The 21,223-nt window shown below is 41.6% G+C and overlaps 1 protein-coding gene across 1 annotated transcript in view; it reads left to right on the top strand.

Annotated features, from left to right (window-relative positions):
- The window catches only part of snx2 (sorting nexin 2), a 28,128-nt gene extending 7,774 nt beyond the window's left edge, over positions 1 to 20,354 (top strand). The window contains exons 3-15 of the mRNA XM_041937288.1: positions 348 to 508; positions 800 to 866; positions 1,709 to 1,752; positions 2,419 to 2,560; positions 2,861 to 2,939; positions 4,670 to 4,745; positions 7,449 to 7,562; positions 8,600 to 8,693; positions 9,315 to 9,520; positions 9,873 to 10,016; positions 15,875 to 15,955; positions 16,053 to 16,124; positions 16,487 to 20,354. Of these exons, the coding sequence (XP_041793222.1) occupies positions 348 to 508; positions 800 to 866; positions 1,709 to 1,752; positions 2,419 to 2,560; positions 2,861 to 2,939; positions 4,670 to 4,745; positions 7,449 to 7,562; positions 8,600 to 8,693; positions 9,315 to 9,520; positions 9,873 to 10,016; positions 15,875 to 15,955; positions 16,053 to 16,124; positions 16,487 to 16,537 (1,331 nt within the window). The 3' untranslated portion in view covers positions 16,538 to 20,354. The remainder of the gene's footprint in view (positions 1 to 347; positions 509 to 799; positions 867 to 1,708; positions 1,753 to 2,418; positions 2,561 to 2,860; positions 2,940 to 4,669; positions 4,746 to 7,448; positions 7,563 to 8,599; positions 8,694 to 9,314; positions 9,521 to 9,872; positions 10,017 to 15,874; positions 15,956 to 16,052; positions 16,125 to 16,486) is intronic.
- The last annotated feature ends 869 nt before the right edge of the window (positions 20,355 to 21,223 follow it).

The raw sequence follows: 21,223 nt of genomic DNA, 5'->3' as shown, positions 1-21,223 counted from the left end.
ATGGTAATGATTGTTCCAGGTATTAGCCAAACCCTCAGGTTTTACCAGGCAAACTGAGTTATGGCTTGTGAAAAAGTTGAAAATCTAAATTAATGGTCGTAATATTTTTTCTGTGGCAAGTGACCATGGTATAAGCAGGATAATGCCCTTCAAGGTGTCCATTATCAGGAAATAATGGACTCCGCTTTGTGTTGGACGGTTCTGGCCTCCCCGTTGTCTCTTCATTCCTGATGATGTCCACCTCGTTGGTCATTAACCCTTACTTAATTTACCTCATGATATATAAACTTTTTGCCACGCGGTGCAGCCCTATCACTCACCCTCTCTTTCTGTCTGTCCTGTCTCAGAGGCCACAGAGGAGGTTTCGTTGGACAGTCCAGAGAGAGACGTCCTGCTGTCTGACGGCCCGTCACCTGCCATCACCCCCATCACCCCTCCCACCTCCGTCATCACCCCCCGCATCTGCCTCGGCCACGACGACATGTTCACACACTCCTCCTTTGACGAGGTGACTGCGCTCACACAGCTCCATTTCAGCTCAGTAATTAGTGTGATATTACTCATTTATTCATTTTAATACCACTGTTGAGCTGCTTTTATTGAGCTGTACTGTTGGATGCCATCAAGTTTGTATGTTTTTTACCATGTAAGTTATTTTAGATCTTTCTCGCTCTGTTGATTGTCCGTGTTGGCGTCTTCCTGTGCTCACTGGTTGATTTTGTCGTCTCTTGTTTTTTTTTTTTATTAAAAACACAGAAAGCGACCTTTGTCAGATGTGTTGTATTCCTGTTTCCTGTAGATTGAAGAGGAGGAGGGCGGCGATTCATTCGACATGCACATATCTGTGTCAGACCCTGAGAAAGTTGGTGAGTGCGCACTGATTTCACACCCCTGGTATTCTGGGATATCCTGGACTCTCATGGAGCAATGAGAGGACAGATTCAAGAAATCTTATCGGTATCAGTGACGTTCGTTCATTTTTACAGCAGCATGGGAGAGAAGAGGTTTTCCAATTGGTTTCTTGAATTTGATGATGTGTTTCTACAGACTAGGACTACATTTCCCATCATCCCCCTTTTCTTCTTCGCCTTTCTCTTCCCTCCCTGAAGATAATAGACATGTTGGAGCTTCTCTCTGTCAAAGCTGATGCAAGCAGAAACTCTGAAAGGGATGAGGTAAACTGCAGAGCAGACAGCGACAGAGGCCAACGGTCTCCTCAGTCATACTGTTAGTCATCAGACTTTATTATCGTGCTAATGGCTTATTGACGGAACAACACTGAAGCTCTGCAGCCCTGTGAGTGCCCCCTGCAGGCTCTTGTGTGTCATTACAGGCCACAGTCTAAAGTGTTGGACAGAACAAACACGCTGATGATTTAGTGGCTTGGAACTAAACATGTGAAGTCTGTCCTGAGCGCTGTGAACCAGTAACATGTGTGCTGACTGTGCAGGACTTTCATTTTGTAGTCAGCAGGCGGTGTAGCTGCTAATTACTCAACTCACCTGACATTCCCTTTTTGTAAATATGAACGCTAAGAGACGGTAAACAAAACTGTTGAAACACTCAGCGGTTTGCTGCAAGAATGTTTGTATGTGTGTATTTTACTGCTCAGTGTCAATACCAGAGGTCAATACTGATGAGATAATGGAGCAAACTGGTCATTCTAATTGTGCAATTCAACTTATGTGTGTGTGTGTGTGTTTTCCAGGCGATGGCATGAATGCGTACATGGCCTACAAAGTGACAACCAAGGTGAGATTTATATCAAACTATATTACATGTCTCTCATATGATGTTATTGGTGTAGCTTTATATTCATCATGTCTGTCAAGCTAAAACAACAAAAGTGAAACAGGCACCTTGACAGTCATTCATCAAACCTGGCATATTATGCTGTAATGTTCATTACCACTGTCAGTCACTGTCAGACTTAACTCAACTCTGACTCTCTGAGACTCAGCTTTATAACGGCTCAGCTGTGATCGAGATGAATACTAACTGTAGCATGTTAGCACTGCTATTAGCATCCAGCCACCTTCATGGTGAGATGTCTTTATAAGCCCACTTTTGTTTTTTCTAATCTCATCAGCACGATCCTTGTACTCGGCTCATTTAACAAAACTGCTCTTACTCTGTTTTGTGCTACTTTCTGCTTCTACTGCACTGCATTTCAGAGGGAAGCATTCATACATATTGAAGCTTCTCAAGCATTAATGTGAACATTCAGACCTTGTTTGTTTGACTTGTAATGAACAAAATGTCCTCTACCGTTTGACATTTGAGAACTGCAAAGCCTCTGCATGACTTCAGTTTTATTTACTCTCTCTCCCTCTCTCTCTCTCTCTCTCTCTCTCTCTCTCTCTCTCTCTCTCTCTCTCTCTCTCTCTCTCTCTCTCTCTCTCAATGTCCCTCGCCCAGACCTCCATGTCTCTGTTTAAGAGTAACGAGTTTTCGGTAAAAAGGCGTTTCAGTGATTTTCTGGGTCTGCACAGTAAACTGGCCTCCAAGTACCTGCACATAGGCTACATTGTCCCCCCAGCACCGGAGAAAAGCATTGTGGGTAAGTGAAGTCATCGCCACACACTCTCTCTGCTGTCCTCCAGATCGTGACTGTGTCCATTCTGAGGTCCAGGGGTTTGTCAGGGTCGTCCAGGTGCATCTCACAGGTCACAAACAGAACACAGGCTTGTGTTAAAGGAGATGATGACTCATAGAGTACATACAGTCTGCATAGAATTAGCTCTGTACGCTGTCAGTGATGACAGATCGTACCTATACATGTGGGTTATGTTAATTAGCTGCGGCTGTCCTCGTCCCGGTTGTTAATCAGATATGTTAATGAGCGTCTCCTCATCTGCAGGCATGACCAAGGTGAAGGTGGGGAAGGAGGACCAGTCGTCCAATGAGTTTGTGGAGAAGAGGAGGTCGGCACTGGAGAGGTATGAAAAGCAAACCCAAAAATACACAAAAACACAACAACATACGCAACAATTAGATTTTAACAAATCACCAGTTTTTAGATTGATCTGCTTCCTCTCAGGAAGTCATTGGTTTCAGATCATTTCTGTGTAAAACAGTTTACTGCAGACAAACAGTCCAGCACAGTCAACACAAAACTAAAGGTTACTGCCTTTAAGGGTTTTTTTTTTTCAATTACATGTTGTCACAGTTACATCATTATGATCTGGTGATATAACTGGAGGCAGGAATGGTTCTGATCTGTCCTCTGTGGTACATTCAAGGACACTCTGGCATCTGAGAAATGATTTCATGTGCTGAAAAGCACTTTGTTTTTATTATTTATTGTTAGAAAATACATACCACAAACCCACAAGATACAATAATTGCAGTAAGTAGATTTGTGGGACACAAAGTTTTGTCTGACTTTATTCAAGATTTAAATCTTTTTTTGTCATGTGAACAGAGAACAAGTTGCATTTGAAATTCTTAGCTTGCTGTCTCGCCTGTGTTCCACTCATTGAAAAGAAAGTTTCTATTTAAAATACATTCAATAAAGGAAAGAAGGATGAATAATTACTTGGATACAAGAATAGTTATGAAAAGTAGAAAAATTTCAAAACTGTAACAGGTAAATGGGACTCAGCCATCATTATTTTTTTATTCACACCTGTGCTTTTTAAATGAAGACGTGAAAGCAGGTAGAAATCTTGTCAGACCGGCTGGATCGTCAGTCAGCCTTCATTTTCCCAGGAGATCGCACCGGGTGGCAGAAAGAATAGCACGGTGAAACTGAAGCTTATAAGGAACCGATCTAAAAGGCAGATGGTGTTAGTATTCAACAGCCATTACATGGTGCCATCAACGTTTTCTTCGTCATGATACAGTACGTTAAAGCCAAAACCTGTGTGTGTGCAGGCGTGCCAAAGACCAACTTGGTCAGAGCTTTACAGGCCGAAAGGTTAAACCACCAATATTAGATACATCATTATCACAACACACATGTCGATGTGTGTGGTTGTGTGTGTTTGTGTGTGTGTGTTTGTGTGTGTGTGTGTGTGTGTGTGTGTGTGTGTGCATGCGTGTGTGTGTGTGTTGAATACTGAGGAGGTGGGGGAGAGGTGGGCGGGGCTGACATTCTGCTGCCCTTTACTGATGGTGTTTGATTGACAGGAAGGTCAGTCAGTGACAGCTGATGGAGCTCAGAGCTGCAGAACTCCACGCTGATGGACACACAAACACACACAGACACACACATTTTTAATTTTTCTTTCCTAACTTCAGTTTTTCTTTAATGTTTTTTGGTGATAAAGACTCTCAGTTACAACACAGTTTATGAATAGTTTCTGTACTCATATCTTTGATAGAAAAAAAAAGCAAATTCCTAAAAGATCAGTTCTATTTTTCAGTGCTTGTGGTTGGAGTTTGACTTGGGGGAATGCTCAGTGTGTTCTAGCAGCATATGAAAATTTGCAACCTTTTACAGTATTTTCACACTGGGCTGTGGCTTAAAGACGACAAGCAGGCTTCTGTAATTAGAGCTGCAAACCTCTAAATGTTGAGCAAGGTTACATTTTTGACACCAACCAACAAAGATGGTTTCCCAGAGCAGCAACGACCCAACAAGGAGAATAATGAATCACTGGATTAGAGACATAAGTGTAATTATGTCCAAAAGCTTCTTTGGTTGATTATTTTTGTTCTATTTCAGGTATTTGATGAGAACAGTGAAGCATCCAATCCTGCTGAAGGATCCTGACGTCCTGCAGTTTCTGGAGAGCTCAGAGGTAAACAAAAAAACTACACATTTTACCGGAAGAACACAAAAATGCGTTTAACAGATTAGCATCAGTGAATCTGCACAAGCAGGACACAACAAACCTCCACAGTCCTGTTAGCAACAGACATTCAGATCTGTGCTTCTTTGTTTCCCTACTGAAGCGATTTCATTTCAGCAGCAGCTCTTAATGTCTTTAAAAGTCCAGTCAGCCTTTAAAAGTGGACTTCAGTCTGCAACTTCATCTTCATCAGTGCCTCACTGCAGAAAATCAACAAAACCTGCAAGCTGCAGTTTGCTTCTTTCAGACCACACATCTGCCTTCGACTGAAGTCCTGTTTCATTTCTGGAGTTTCATTTTCACCTGGACACTCGAACTCAGCCTCAGAGCTGAAAACACAGGCTGTAGACTGCAGTACATTAGATATTAAATTTATTAAGACTAACTACACACTAGATCTTTTAAGGAAGAAAAGCGTTGCAGGACTGACCTGTGTGGACGCTATAATGGATACCGGCTTACAGAGTGACACTGGTGGAAAGGTCATGGGGTCATGAATGCTCCATCCTGTGAGCACCATTAATATCCACTTAATGTCCTGGTAATCTGAGCAGCAGTGTTGAGATGTCACAGACAGACTGATCAAATAACTGAGTCTCAGCCCCTGCCTCAAATGGGGCAAAACCAAATAACCGACCTCCAAAAGAGACAAAAAACTCTGCCTGAGGTTTCCCATCTCTTCACTTCTTTTTCTCAACAAGCAGCGAAACATCCCGACAAGGTCAAAGCGACGAGTCAGTGCCTGCAGGCCGAGCCTCTAAAAACTGCCTCAGGGTTTAAGGGCCTGTGGTGTTTCCTGTTTCCTCATTTTATCGTCCACCCTGACTAAATCCTCTGTAACATTTCGTCTTGTTGCTTCAAACGGTCCAGCTCCCCCCGCCTCCTCCTCCTCTTCATCTCCCTCCTCTGCAACCCACCTAACTGTTGGTGGTCATGTGGTGGGAGAGCCGGCGGTTGTTGGGTCCAGAATAAATGGCCTCATGTCACCGATTTAACAGATGAATCACTCGGACGCTTGACCGAGCGTGTCGGTCCGTCCGGCCCGCTTAATGAAACACAACCAGAGGAGGTGGGAGTGGGGTGCAATTGAAAGCTATTTTTACCCCCCGCCCGCACATTTACATTCGTCCCCCCGTCAGCAAGGGCCCCGGGGACCGAGCTGTCCCCTGGCTGCTGCCGCTTCCATTAAATGAGATTGGAGGGTGGGGAAAGGGGGGTAAATCTGCTCCAGCGTCAGAGGAAAACCCCGCATGTCCAGGGAAAAAGTAAAGTTTTCCAAAATGAAGAAAAATGAGCCTATTTTCAGACGGACGTCCGGGTTTTCAGAGTGACGGGGCCGGTTCTGAGTCGGTTTTTGCGGCTGTTAAAGTTGCTCGGCACATAAAGCAGCTACATTAAATCTGATTGGAGCTAAAACGTGGGACACATTACAACCAGAGGGGAGGAGAGAGCTGTGATGGAGGTAGAGATGGGAAGAAAGAGGGTGTAGAAAAGAGGAAAGAAGCAGGAGAAACTGAGCGAAACAGCCAGCAAAAGAAAGGAAATATCAAAGGAAGGAAGAAGAATCGTGAAGGAAGGACAAAAATAAAGTGATTAAAAAATGGACAAGAGAGGAAATAAAGAAAGCAAATGCAGTGAAGATTTGAAGACAAGCATGATTTGTGGAAATTGAGGGATGAAAAGAGCCAAAGAAAGAAAAAAAATACAAAGATAACCGATTAACATGAAATAAAGAGAAACACAGACAAAAATTGTGGAAGATGGAAAGAAACTATGAATCGGTGAAGCTGATGAGGGTGTTACAAGCTAAATGGTGAAAGTAGAGAATGAAAGATCGAATTAAAGAGAAAACTGAAAGAAATTTAAATCAAAGCCTTTCTGTTCATCATGAACCAAACAGAAAATGAGTGACAAAGAAGGATAAGAAATAGAAACGGTAACAAGAGAAAAGCAAAGGAAAACAAGAAGTAAAAGCAGCAGCTGCAGAAACAGACCAAGATAAAGATCCAAGTGAAAAACAAACAGTAAAATGAAAGAGCAGAAAACCGCTAAAGAAAGAAGAAGAGATGACACAATTGTAGTGAATACTACAAAGCCTCAAATATGAGCTAGGCCTCAAATAATAGTAGAAATGAATAATGACTGGACTCTAATAAGTCCAGGTGGAATTACCTGTACTATAACGGCTCATATTCAGTATGAACAAATTTCCACAGATTTGCTGTCGGCTCAACGCTTCCTGCAGATGTTTGAAATCACAAAACGGAGCAGCAATGGAAGGTCTTTAAACCACCTTAAGGCTTAATGTGGAACATCAGTGCAGGAAGTGTTTAGTTTTATTGATGGTGAGCTAAAAAACAGCCAAATCAAAGCAACTGGAAATAATTAGTGTTGAACAGAGAACGTGTTCTCTACAGATGGAGTTAGTTCTGTGGAAACTGACATTATGCTGAATTTATCAAGACAAGGAAGTTTGCATCAAAAGCAGATTAAAATGCGAGCGGATCAGAAAACAGGGAAGTGTCTTACTATCAAATACACCTAAAAAAGGGGAAGTGAGCTAGAAATCAGTGTCTGTCTGTTCCCCAGTTGAACTGCTCATCCTGCTTGTTTGATTGGCTGTTTTGTTTTTGTTTTGTTGTTGTCGTCCAGTTGCCGCGGGCGGTCAGCACTCAGGCTCTGAGCAGCGCCGGGCTTCTCCGAATGGTCAACAAGGCAGCAGACGCCGTCAACAAGATGACCATCAAGATGAACGAGTCAGACGCTGTAAGTGAAGGAGGGAGGAGAAGAGGAAGGAGAGAAGATGGCAGGTTGAGGGGAATGATAAAAGGAAGGAACGATCAGGAGGTACAGGAAGCCAAGAGTGGGTAGACGGGAAGAAAAAGAGAGGGAAGAGGAGAGGAGAGACAGAGGTCTCAGGAAGGCTGGAGGAATGACAGGAGTGATGAAAGTATGGCTCTGCTGAATTTCTTTTCTGAACTTTTGGACTTTACAATGATCTGAAGTTACTGATGACTGGATCACATGAGTCAGAAACAATTGCAGTTAACACTGGAATCTAAATCTGCAGGTGGTATAAAACTCATAATATCAGTGTGACCTCTTTATCTGTTGGTTTAACAGAATGAACAGACATGCAAAAGAAAAAAAAAACACTACACACTGCATTGAACCTCGATGTTATGAATGAAGCTTGGAAGTTTTGAACTAGTTGGTATTCAAGGAGCCAAGAAGGAACGGAGAAAGAAAAGATGGAGGAACAAAGTAGGGAAGTGTTGCTATAGGAAACAGTGGATCTACATCAGAAAGGAAGAAAGGGAGAAAGGGAAATAAGGATGTAGAGAAGATGAGAAGGGAAGTAGGGATGTGGAGGAAGGATGGAATCAAGAAAGAGGTAAGGAGGAAAGAGAGAGAAAGACGGGATGAGAAGAAAGGAAGGGAAACATGGAACTCAGGAAGTTAAGAGGAAGAAAGAAAGGACGCAAATATGGCAGTAGGGAGTCAGGGCAGGAAGGAAGAAAAGATGACATAGCTTAAAGCACAAGGTTAGCATCAGCTGACAGCTTCTGACTGAACTCTGGTGTCTGTCTGTCTCTCTGTCTCTCTGTCTGTCTGTCTGTCTCTCTGTCTGTCTGTCTGTCTGTCTGTCTCTCTGTCTGTCTTTCTCTGTGTCTCTGTCTCTCTGTCTGTCTGTCTGTCCGTCTCTCTGTCTGTCTGTCTCTGTGTCTCTGTCTCTCTGTCTGTCTGTCTGTCCGTCTCTCTGTCTGTCTGTCTCTGTCTGTCTGTCTCTCTGTCTCTCTCAGTGGTTTGAGGAGAAGCAGCAGCATTTTGAGAATCTGGATGTTCAGCTGAGGAAACTTCATGCCAGTGTGGAGTCTCTGGTCTGCCACAGGAAAGGTATGATGCCCTGTGTGTGTGCATGTGCAGGTGTGTGTGTGTGTGTGTGTGTGTGTGTGTGCATGTGCAGGTGTATGTGTGTGTGTGCATGTGCAGGTGTGTGTGTGTCCTGGTTTCCATCTCAATGAAACGCAAATTTTAACCATATTTTCAGAAAATGTGCAAAAGAAAATTAAAGTTAATGTGTCCATCCACTACTGTTATGTGACTGTTAGGAGTTGGTTCATCATGATAATCAGTAGGTGGTGCTAATGCTCCAGCCAGGTGTCATTATAACATTGTAGAAGAAGACGAAGCTAAATGAGCGCCTGTCAAACCTCAAATAGTGAAAATAATGTAGAAACTGGGAATATGGCGTTTCAGTTTGTTGCTCAACTTTACGTTTAACACACTGGTTATCAGATTCACCTCCAGTCACTTCAGTCTGCACTTCAACCCCTTTTTTAGTTGAGGGCAGAGCAAGAACAGGACAGTCTTATTTTAATGGCAGCAAACATTTGTATTAATTTGATCTTTGGGAGACATCAAAAAGCAGATGCATTGGGACATTAGGACCTATGGCGTGCACTGCACCACGTTTTAGCACCTGACTCTGAATTTCTCCCGTCGTCTCCTCCGCAGAGCTGTCGGTGAACACGGCGCAGTTCGCCAAGTCGGCGGCCATGTTGGGAAACAGCGAGGACCACACGGCTCTGTCCCGAGCTCTGTCCCAGCTGGCCGAGGTGGAGGAGAAGATCGACCAGCTGCACCAGGACCAGGCCAACGCAGACTTCTACCTCTTCTCTGAGTTACTGGGCGACTACGTCCGCCTCATCACTGCCGTCAAGGTACGAGCGGGTCAGCTGGTAGATTCTGCTTCACTGTACCGAGAGGAACACAGACCACATACCACAGGAACCGTGTGCAACCTTTAACCTGCGAGAGCCTCAAACCCTCTGTAGACTACACTGGGTTTTATTTAGGACAATGAAGACAAAAACCAGAAATAACTCCAACTGTGTTCTGCAGATGTTGTCAAATTGAAAAAAATAAAAAGCTGCCAGTGATAAATGAAGAATGTGTCCTGTGATTGGAAAGTGGTGTCTGTTCTTCGCACACAGTGCAGTCATTTTTTTATTGCTGTGTGTACTCCTGGAACATTTGCTGTGTATTAAACTGTGTGTGTGCGTGTGTTTGCAGGGTGTGTTCGACCACCGTATGAAGACGTGGCAGAAGTGGCAGGACAGTCAGATGCTCCTGCAGAAGAAACGAGAAGCTGAAGCCAAACTGCAGTTCACCAACAAACCAGACAAATTGCAGCAGGCCAAAGACGAGATCAAAGAGGTGAGATAGACGGAGGGAGGGATGGGGAGAAAGACGGGTGGATGAATGTAAACAGTCATCAAAGCAGTTGAAATCAGTTAAATCATGAGTGCAGCCTTAATTATAACAGCAGTAATACAGATTTTAATGTCATGTTGAGCACGATAGAAGAAAAGCCAAAAGCAGTGAAATAAATGCTTTAGACTAATGATGAGAATAACCCGCACATTGGATTTGATTTTATTAGTTTAATTAACAGCAAATATTTAAATAATAAGCATTTCTGGAAATGGATTTAAGCTTTGAAGTGCATATAATGGGATCAAATAGACACGGAAATGTTCGTCAAGATCATCTGTGGGATGCAAAACGACACTGTTAGATACTAGTTAAAATATGCAAAACACAAATATACAGTAAAGCAGAGAAAGCAACAGGTACGTCCTGATAGAAAGGAAAGCAAATCACAGGAGACCACAGTGAAAGAGGTGTGAGCCCAGCCGTACGGAGAGGCAGTAACAGTGTGAGATGTCTTGTATTAGATGACACTGGAGAATAAAGTGACAATGAGAAGGTGATGGTGATGAACCCACAGAGGATTATCAGCTGATCTGCAGCTCCGCTCTGCTTCATGGAGCTTTAGAGGGAGGTCCAGCTCATTGTGTAGCTGTTCAGTCCAGAACTGTACTGTCGTAGCCGTAAAGTCCCACCGTGCACACCAGCAGCTAAAGAGCCAAGTATTTCCCTCAGGACCAAACACGGAGCTAAAAGAGAGGGAATATTGGATTTACACCCACCAGGTGGACACAAACACAGCTCCAAATGAATGATCATGTTCCTTCTGTCAGATAGGTTTCAATAGAACTGTTTTGGTGGAAACACCAGAACAAAACAAAAACGGAGGTTTTGGAGGGCGAGCACCTGAAGAGCAGCACAGAAGCATGTTGAAACTGTGACGTCTTATGATTGGCGTCATTGCACCTGCAGTCATGATTGTATTGTTTTTGTCCTCGGACTTGTTGAAGTTTCTTCTTTTCGCTTTTTATTTTCACTTATATAACAATAATTAGTACAATTGATAATTATTTACCATATTATTGTTGTGAGTGTGGTCATGATGTGTGTTCCCACACTTAATAGTTCAAATCCTAGTTGCTCCCAGGAATCACCCCCCCCCTCTCTGAGGCTGTAGGTGTGTCCAGTCAGTTAAACAAGCGCACCTCTGCAGCTCAGTCATGTGAAAAGTTTTTTCTTTTTTTTTTTTTTTAGTCTAGAAATCTTGTTTTCGTTCAGTCTGCAGACTTCACATGAACTCAGTACGACAAACAAGAGCAGGAGAGAGTAGAAAAGTACTTTATTAGAGCATCTGTTGAAGCTGTCACCGCACAAATTCATCCTCTCTGTCAGGATACAAACACACACGCGCAGACAGGGTTGGCGTGGTCGGGGGTCTGGTATTAGAGCGGAGGAGCTGTCAGATGTGGGGCGTTGGGAGGAGGACGGGGGAGTTTTGGGGGGAGGCTGTCAGAAGCTGCAGGCGAGGACAGATCGCAGTAGAGTTACAACCAACATTTATTCGGAGCCAACATGAGTTTTGCCGCCTGTCAGGAGTCGGGTTTTGGTTCACGCCTTGACAACAGCCAACAGAAAACACACAGCGGCTTTTTCTAAAGTCAAAAAAAGAGAAAAGAGTTTTACTGCACGCTGCTGCTGCTGCTGGAAACCTGGAGAACAGCTGCTGCAGACAACACGTTAATGCCCGAGATGGGACATCTTCATACATTTATAGTCAGTGATGCAAAGAGAGAGTGACTTTGTGAACACGAACCTGGAAAGTCATGCGGAAATATTTTGTAGAAGGGATTGGCAGCAGAGGGAGGGATTTCTGCAAACAGCCTCCTGTGAAAGCAGCAGAAACTGTTCAGCCTTCTTCTTTTCTGCTGCCTGGCTGCTGGGGTTGCCGTGTAGTTTCCTTTTCCTCCAGACGAACACATCTGTTATCCTACTCACAGCAACAAAAAAAGGGAAAAAGCTCGGGAGAGCATTTGAGACTCGGTCCATCTTAAGCTGTCTAATTAAAAAAAAAAAAACAAAAACGCCACTATATATATGCCAGGGTATATTTCCAAAACTGTTAGAATTTCACATTTCACTTAGCTGCATGATATGTGTGTATTTCTGTTTCCATAGCCACACCTTAATTTGTAAAAAAAGCATTGTTATAATGCTACAGTCATGGTCCCCCAGTGCTCCATAACGACTGCTTTCTGTCTCAAGTTTGAGCAGCTACCTGTGTCGGCTACCCCAGAGGATTACTGCTACCAAAATTGAATGTCTTCTCCCCATGCCCTTGGTGCATTCTTCCACCAAGTTTCCTGAAAATCGCGTCAGTAGTTTTCTGTAATCCTGCTGACAAACAAACGGTGGAACCGTCAAGTCACATCGTCGCACATATGAAGCGTCTCATCACCTCTATGAAAAAAGTTTTCTCTGCTCGGGGGAAATTATGGCTCAAACAACAGCAAAGGTGTGGACACAGGTGTGTTTTAAATAGATCCTCTTATTCAATTCCACATATTTATAGATATGTGCTCACGCTCACACATACACACTCTCACACCTGTGCCATGTACAATACATTCACACATGGAAACATGATCGTACTGTTTTATCTCTGCTGTCATTTCGTCTGTTTCACGTTTCTTTATAAATGAGCTTCATGCGGTGCCAATGTAGCACAGTATGTACATCCAGTCAGTATATTCAAATGAACACAGAAAAAATGTGTAATTTTCTTAAGTGAGGGCAGTTGCTTTGCACTAAATCATATCAGACTTTCACAGCTCAGTGATATAACACACAGTGGTGTGTTCAAGGTCTGTCAGATTCTTAACCCACACTGCCCCCTGTGGGCACCAAACAGGAACAACAGACACACAGTTTGAACCACTGCTGCTGTGAATCTGCTGCTGTCTGTCTGCAAGGACACTGTTCTGTTCTTAGAAATTCCTCCAAATCTTAAAATCAATAAAATCAGAGGCGTGGTTTTAATTCCGGACGATGTTTTGATTTTAGTTTTAATTCTTAAATCATAATTACAGATTTTTTTCTGTAAATTTGTGGATTCATTTTTGTAATTTAAAGGTACATATAATGTGTTTTTTAAAGGAGGGTACCAGTGTTATTTAGACTTGGAGGGTTTAAATTTGACAATTTGAAGACCACAAAAATGTAAGAAAGAAATTTAATCGTTATCAGAATTTATCCCCTGGAGGAATATCACAATCTTAGGAAACAGCTTTTACATCATGATGTAGGAAAACCCTCCAACATACAGCTGTTAAAACAATTAAAAAATCCAAATGATCCAAATTAATATGAACATTTTTCCAACATTTTCATGCCTGTGTGGGGTGGTTCATCAAGGTTACAGCCTTTACTGAAAGCCCTGACGTGTGCTGCAGCATCTGTGTGTGTGTGTGTGTGTGTGTGTGAATGTGAGGGAGCGACACCAGACCTGATGTTCACTGCTGATGCTTTAAGATGATATTGATGCTGCTGCTGCGATGAGATCAGAAGCGAGCTGTACAACTAAAGAAAAACACAAGAAGCTCCTATTAAAAGCTACAGTGCTCTGATTTATACACATCAGAGCTCCCAGCGAAGGTGAAATAATTAGTGTGAGTACTGAAAACCGATGACATCTTAGATTTTAGCTCATTTCAGGTGGATGGAGATTGTTGTTCATGAAGAAATAGTTGCAGCTTGTAACTCCCCCTAATCAGTAAACCCACGTTTGCACATTTCTGTGTGTGTGTGTGTGTGTACACGGATAAAACAAACGAGGCACAGCATGTTAGTCGCTGAGCTTTGGAGGCGTCGGTGTGTGCGTGTTTGAATTAGAGCACAGCTGGGAAAGCTGTTTCTCCTGCGTCCAGTCTTTATGCTAAGCCCGGCTAGCTACGTCCTAACTGGAGCTCCATACTTTACTCAAAGATGTGAAATCTTCTCTTCCCATTCCTGGAGAGAAAGACAGTCTTTTCCAAAAATGTTAAAGTATTTCTTCAAATGCCAAACCTTGCTCAATTTAAACAGATTTTCAACAAAAGAACATTTTTTACATTTAACAAAATAAGCTAAAATATGTCTTTGCGCAAAGTGCAGTACAAGAACTCGGCCTGAATAAAATAATAGGAAATAATTGAAAGAAAATATTGCAAAAGAGTCAGACTATGGCAGTTTTTTAGATTTCCTTCTACTGAACATGTGATTCAGTTTTTGGCCTCTGCACTCGTGGCCTGACAAATCGAAACACTGCACACCTCATCCAGGTAGAGCCTCAGGTGGACACCAGCTTGTTTCAGGGAGGACTTTTCCTTTTGGCTCGTGGTTTTGTTTGCTCATGTCTCTGGATCTTCCTCTTTGATTTTGGAAGCTCTGAACATTTTTTTCCTGCCTCTTAAATTTTGTTGCGTTTTCCCTGCCATGCCTTCCTGCAACCAGGAGATTGAGGAGGTAGGACCTGCCCCGTCTGTCTGTCTGTCTGTCTGTCTGTCTGTCTCTCTGTCTGTCTGTCTGCAGCTCTGTGTCCACCTGCCTGACTGCCTGCTTCACACCTTTTCTTTGCCTCACTGTATCGTTTGGTTCCCCTCGTTATCATTGTTTAGTTGAATATTATCACGACACCATTTAATTTTTTGTTTATCCTGCTATTAAACCATCACAGTCACATGAATTTGTTTGTCAGAGCAGGTCAGATTTTCTCCAATTTGCCTTTTACAATAACTTTCTGAAAGTGTTTTTCTGAGCATCGGGGTTGAAATTGTTGAAAATGGTCCAAATTTTAGCCTAAAAAATACCAGACAAACCCTTTCATGTGACAGCGTAGATCATCTAGTCAGACAGATTTTTTTTAACATCCACATGGCTTGTATAGTTTTTTTTTTAGTCTTTTTCCATGAAAACTTTTTCAGTCTTTCAAAGACTCATTTAACCAGATGGTTGTTGAGTTAGTTCAGTTAATATCAATAACTTCAATTAACAAACTATCCATTAAACTAAACTAACTGTATCAACACTGCTCAGCTAGTTCATTACAGGGATTGAAATAAAGGGAAGACTTCTTCTTTTATGACTGTTAGTTTAGGTTAGTGCTGGTCAGAGTAGCCAGAATAAAAGTACATCAGCTCAATTTCACAATTATCAATTCATTGTTTTACAAATCTTACAAACTTGCTGCAGGAAATGTTTATGGGTAATAAAGTGAGTTGTATGTTTTCTCCTTCAAGTCTTTAAAAGATGATCATCAAACCAACATTTGAAGGAGAAAATGTTTAAATGTATATTACCGCTGTGTGCCGGTAATTCTTTGAAACATTAAAGCTCAAGTGACCCGAAAATAAGAGTGGATACAGAGGAGTCAGTTACATCTGTGAGGTCTTCCTGTCAGCTGTTCGTTCACACTGCATTATAGTCTTCTTAAACTTGATTTGCTTCTGTTGTAAAAGGTGTGAGATTAAAATGCTGTTTTGTTGAATAATTAATTCAGAATTGAATTTTCTTAGGCCTCAAAAATCTGGTTTCGGTCAGTCAAAAATCAGTAGAGTCATACAGTATGGACGATTTGTGTTTCTGTCAAAGTTGCTGCAGTTCAGGTAAACTGACAAAAGTCCAACATCTGTAGCAATCTGATGGATTATAGAAGGAACTATAATATATACCAAATTATTCAAATGGACCAACACGATTCCTCACCAGACATGGGGATGCAAAATGCCAATTTAAATGCAAATCATAAAAATTGTCTTCCTATGTGTGCGTGTATGTGTGTGTGTCTGTGTGTATGTGTGTGTGTGCATGTGTCTGTGTGTGTGTTTCAGCTGGAGGGGAAGGTCCAGCAGGGAGAGAGAGACTTTGAACAAATCTCCAAAACCATACGCAAAGAAGTCAGCAGGTTTGAGGTGAGTGACGTGATGGATGGATGCATGGAGAATGAGAAGGATGAATTCACGATTATCTGTGTACTCAAGTCTTTCATCCTTTGTTTATTTTCAACAGAAAGAGAGAGTGAAGGACTTTAAAACCATCATTATCAAATATCTGGAGTCACTGGTTCAGACACAACAACAGGTAAACACAAAGACAACGTTATTTTAATTATTTTAGGATTCGTTTTATATTAATATTATAGTCAAAATACTGCTGTATATAATTTAACAAAATAGTTCAATATAAACTAATATATAATAACTGGATGACTAAATGCATGGAAGCCTGTGGCTGCCGATTTTAAAATGACATCTTTTAATTAAATTGAAATTTTGGAATTGTTTATGGTGTTTTTTTCTTTGTGATTTTGTCACACATCATTTAAATAACATTCAAGATTTTTTTATATATAAACATTTTAACTACTCAAATGTACATGCAACTAGCACCAGATGGCAAAATAATGAAGAGTGAATACTTTTCTTTTTCTTTTTCTACTACAGCTGATAAAATACTGGGAGGCCTTCTTACCCGAGGCCAAGGCCATCTCATAGAGTCCACACATACACAACAGACAGTCCTGACTGGCTCCGGTCAAACTGCTCTACCCATAATGCACCTGTCCTCCCGGGTCACCCTCATCCTCTTGTTTATGCCCAGAGTGAAGAAGAGAAGTGAGGCAGCGAATCAGCTCGGAGTGACTTTTCTGCAGTTAAAAAAATCAACAACAAAACTCTCTTGAATTCACAGTTCGCCGTCTTTTAGTCCTCTTTCTTCTGTCTGCTGTTCTTTCTGAACTGAAAGTGTTGCGTTGACGTCCTGTGAGAGTCCTTGTTGTTCTCATGATTGACGCTTTCAGAATTATAATAGCAGGTTTGCACTCCTCATACTGTTTTCTTCTTGGAGTTGTCAGAGCTTAAGAAATCTTAGCTAAAGGTCTAAATCAACGAAGTCTGAGTTCCCATGTTGGTTTTTATTTTTTTTTTGTAATATGAAACCTGCAGTGAGTGTTATTTTCAAACATCAAAATCCCATAGAACATGAACGCAGCACGCAGCAGAGCTATGACCCTTGTGAGGGCTTTCCTCACCACATAAACATATTCTATTCTATTCTATTCTATGGTGTCAGTTGTCACAACTGGAGCACTTTGTTCATTTATTTTTTCACCCGACACGTGGTGAACGGGTGAGTGGAGAAGCGGGTGGACCAATTACACTCAATAAACTGCTACTGTATTTTTCCCTCTGTTCAGTCTTCAGATGTATGGGAGCACTTTGCCACCATTAAAATGAAAAAGAAAAAGATGAAAGTTAGGAATGATAAAAACACAAATTGTCAGGTAAAATTAGAATGATTTGATGCCTAAATCAGATTTATTGTGCGACTTGAATGAGTTTTAAGACAGGTTTAAAATTAAAGTCAAAATTACATGACACTAAAGGCCTTTTATCAGAAAAAATAAATGGGTGTGTATTTAATGCCTCACACCACTTCCAGTCTTTCTGGTGCCTGTTTGCTTTTACAAAAATGTTTCTCTCTGTCTGTCGCTACGTGGTCAAAAACTCCAGGAAAAAAGCTAGCGAGTGATTCTTGAAATTAAAAAAATTTGGTTCAGATGTACACAACATTACTTTAAGTCCCCCTATTTAGCACTTGTACACACATACTGTGGGCACCCATAAGTAGAGGCTGGTGTACAAACATAATGAAAATGTAGCAAAACACAGTTATAATAATTGTAAAATTCATAGGACAAGTTATTATTGTTCACAAAAACTTTATATTAGTAAACACTTAAATGTTCTTATAACTGATCGCAACTATATTATAGTGTGTTTCAAACAATATAATAAATGTTTGTATACTGCGTAAAAATGCTAAATAGGGGGACCTAAAGGAAAGCGTGGCGGATCATTCTTGATATGAATGATCCGCCACGCTCAGTTTCATTATAATGGTTTTGACTTACCATGACAGTAGTTATGTTAATCATTCCTGACTCATCGTTTCTTCTGTTTTTTCTTGGCAAGAAAGGGCTTCCATACATTCACCCTAAATACTGCAGTACCCATGAGCCTCTGTGGCAGTTGCTCTGGAAAAGGTTAGAGTCAAAGCTGTGAAGTCAGAGTTGTAGCATATTCAGAAAAATTCAAATCTCTAACTTCACTCGACTATTTCCTGCCCGGCAACAGAATCTGTGTTCTGTGATTGGATGTGTTTTGTTGTGCAGTGTTCTTTGGGAATTGTAATTGACTTCTCTGGTAACGCAGGTTTGACACCTTTGAGTTTTTTTTTTTTTTTTAAGAACAGCAGTTAAGCATGGGAACGTGTCTCCACTAAAATCCCCCAAACGAGTCTTCAATTCAGAATATCTGTGGTTTTACTTTGGAGTTTGGAACATGAGCTGTGAAACTGATCCGGAGTCAGTGATGAAGGACGACTGACTGCATCTTTTGCTATTTTGTGTATTGTACTTCCTGTCACCTGTTCAGTCCCCTCACTTCCCATCATGCCTTTCAAAACAAGCGCTCTTATTTTTGTTGCTGTATGATCGTGAGTGAAGGCAACGTTTTCTGTTTCTTCCCTCTTTGTGGCAGTTCGAACGGAGCAGGGAAAATCTCACTTTTTGGTTCAATTCACTGCTCCTGTCAGCTGAAAATTTCCAAATCTAGAAAAAGCCTCTTTTTTATATTTGTTTGGTTTTAAGATCTCTCTTCTGTGTCAAAAGGCCTGATCAATATCCATAGTTAATAAGGTTAAACTCTGTTCTTAATGTATTCTATGATGGTGAACTTCCCTCAACACACTGACCGCATTTTCACCTTAATTAATCTGTATCCTAGGTGATTACAAAGTATTCACAAAATAGAAAAACAAATCAAATCCAGTGTAAACACTGATGAAGTAAGCAACCATCCAGCGCTGAAGGTCATCGGAGATGCATTTCAGAATTTAAACAACCCTGTAAGGATTGATTTGGTCATTTGCTGGTCAGATTATCTCTGAACATGTAGTTAAATCTGAGATGCATTTGTTGTTCTTAAAACATCAGGTCGCCAGGACGTACTTCAAACTGAAATATAGTCATTTAAATGGACATTTAGTTGACACCAAATGAGTGCTTACTGTCAGTGTTGTATGCTCTTTACTGCCTCTCCAACCCAACAGTAGATCACGCAGCTCTGATAGGAAAATGAGGTTTGGGGAACCAGCAAGACAAGATTTGTTTTCAAAGATTTTGAATCCCTTTGCATCACTCTATAGAATCACTTTTGACCTCATTTCATGTTCCATGCAGCTTTTACCTGTAACATCATTGTAGTTTTTTCTTCCTAAGTGCCAAAGGGGGAAGAAGTTTCTCCTCTTCATTGCTCTTGGTACTATAATCAGTTTGGTTTCCTGTCTGAATGAGGCCTTAAGCTGCTAAAAACAGTCTTGCTTTGGTTCCATGTCTGGTTGGGAGGCAGCAGTTTTCCTCGCTGATGACTCAGTGCTTCAGTCCAAACTGGAAGAATCAGGCCACAACTAGAGGGTTTAAAAAGTATAATAATGTCTGTCAACTCAGAGCAAATAATGTGTCCGACTGTTAAACACACATTAACAGTCACATCCAAAACTAGAACTCAGCCACAGTTTAGAACCGAGTATGAAAGCTTGCATCGTGAACAGAGCCTTGTGTTTTTCTTCCTCCTGTCTGTTTTCCTCAAACAGGAGTCTTTCATGTTTTGAATTTTGTTTTATTGAATTTCAGATAAAGGATTTCCTGTTGAAGGAGACTTTGAAGGAGTAGTTTCAGGTGTGGAGGAAGTGAGTGACTGTCAGGTGACAGAGTGTGTCCGTCCAGAGAGCAGCCTCAGACTGTGAGGATTATTTTTACTGGCTGTTTCTTTTAGTATTGATCAGTGTGAGGGCTGCAGTTGTACACATTTAACTGCAAATTCAACAGAATCTGTTTCCTGATTTTTTTCTTTTTTTGTTGTTGAATTCAAAGCACACTTCATTATCAGTATAGAATCCAACGTCCTGAATCTGTCAGAGAAGATACAAATCTGACATTTTTCATCCTTATTAGATTAAAGTTGAGATTAAAACTGGAAATATTTCCAAAAAATTCATCCCATCTACTCCTCAGTCTTAAATCATATTACACTGTGTTGATTGCTACCTTTTGTATCTTATTCCGTGTTTTATTCCATATTTTTTGCCGCCTAATTATGTGCAATGGTTGAGAATTTTCAGTTGATTTAATTTTTTTCGTTTTCACAGATGATAAAATGCTTTATCTGAGCAGATTTTTTTAAATCTCTTTTGGCATTCCTGCAGCGTGGCAGAGCAGATGTTTGAAAACTTTAATTACAATAAAGGAATGTATCTCATCCGTGGTTGGACTGGGTTTTAATTATCACAGATCACTTGAACTCATCGTCTGTTGAAAACAGAATACAGGAGACTGAAGGTTATCCACTTCACCAGTCTCTCCCTGCAGCGATGTTGTCCACGTCCTCCTCAGGGATTCTGAAGCATTCCCAGGCCAGATGAGATGTGTAGTTTCCTCCAGCGAGTTCTGGGTCTACCCTTCGGTCTCCACCCTGTTGGACATGACCAGAAAACCTCCAAAGGAAGGCGCCCAGGAGCATCCTAATCAGATGCCTGAACCACCTCAGCTGGCTCCTTTCAACACAAAGAACACTCCAGATGTCCCAACCTCCAGACAACACTGAAGAGTCATGTCAGCCAAGACAGCCCAACAATGTCCAGTGCCTTCAGTATTTCAGGAGGGATCTCATCCACACTTCTTACCACTTCTAACTTTCTTTAGGCCAACCAGAAGTCTTTCTCCATACTCCCCGAACTCCTCCCACACCCAGGTGTTTCCTTCAGTGACTGCTGAAGATGCAGCTCCCTGGTCTCCCAGTACCTGTCTGCTGTTTCAGGAGACCTCTGGGTCAGTCACGCTCTAAAGTTCTCCTTCTACATGACAGCTTCCTTCACCGCTGGTGTCCACCAGCAGGTTCTTACGTTGCCACGACGAGAGGCACCGATGACCTTCTGACCACAGCTCCTGTAAGCCATCTCTACAATGAAGGTAGACCAGATCAACCAGCTAATATGAAAACAAAAGATTAAGAACTTTCCTTCCTCCTTTAATCATGGAACATGTCCTCAGTTAAAAGGTAACTCGCAGTTTCACCTACAGGCAGCCAATCCACAGCCAGGTTCCTGTCCTGTCCTGCCAC

This window comes from Chelmon rostratus, chromosome 5, assembly GCF_017976325.1.
Source record: "Chelmon rostratus isolate fCheRos1 chromosome 5, fCheRos1.pri, whole genome shotgun sequence".
NCBI classification, from domain to species: Eukaryota; Metazoa; Chordata; class Actinopteri; order Chaetodontiformes; family Chaetodontidae; genus Chelmon; species Chelmon rostratus.
Note: the sequence above shows the minus strand (reverse complement) of the source record. Positions and strands in the feature narration are given on the sequence as shown.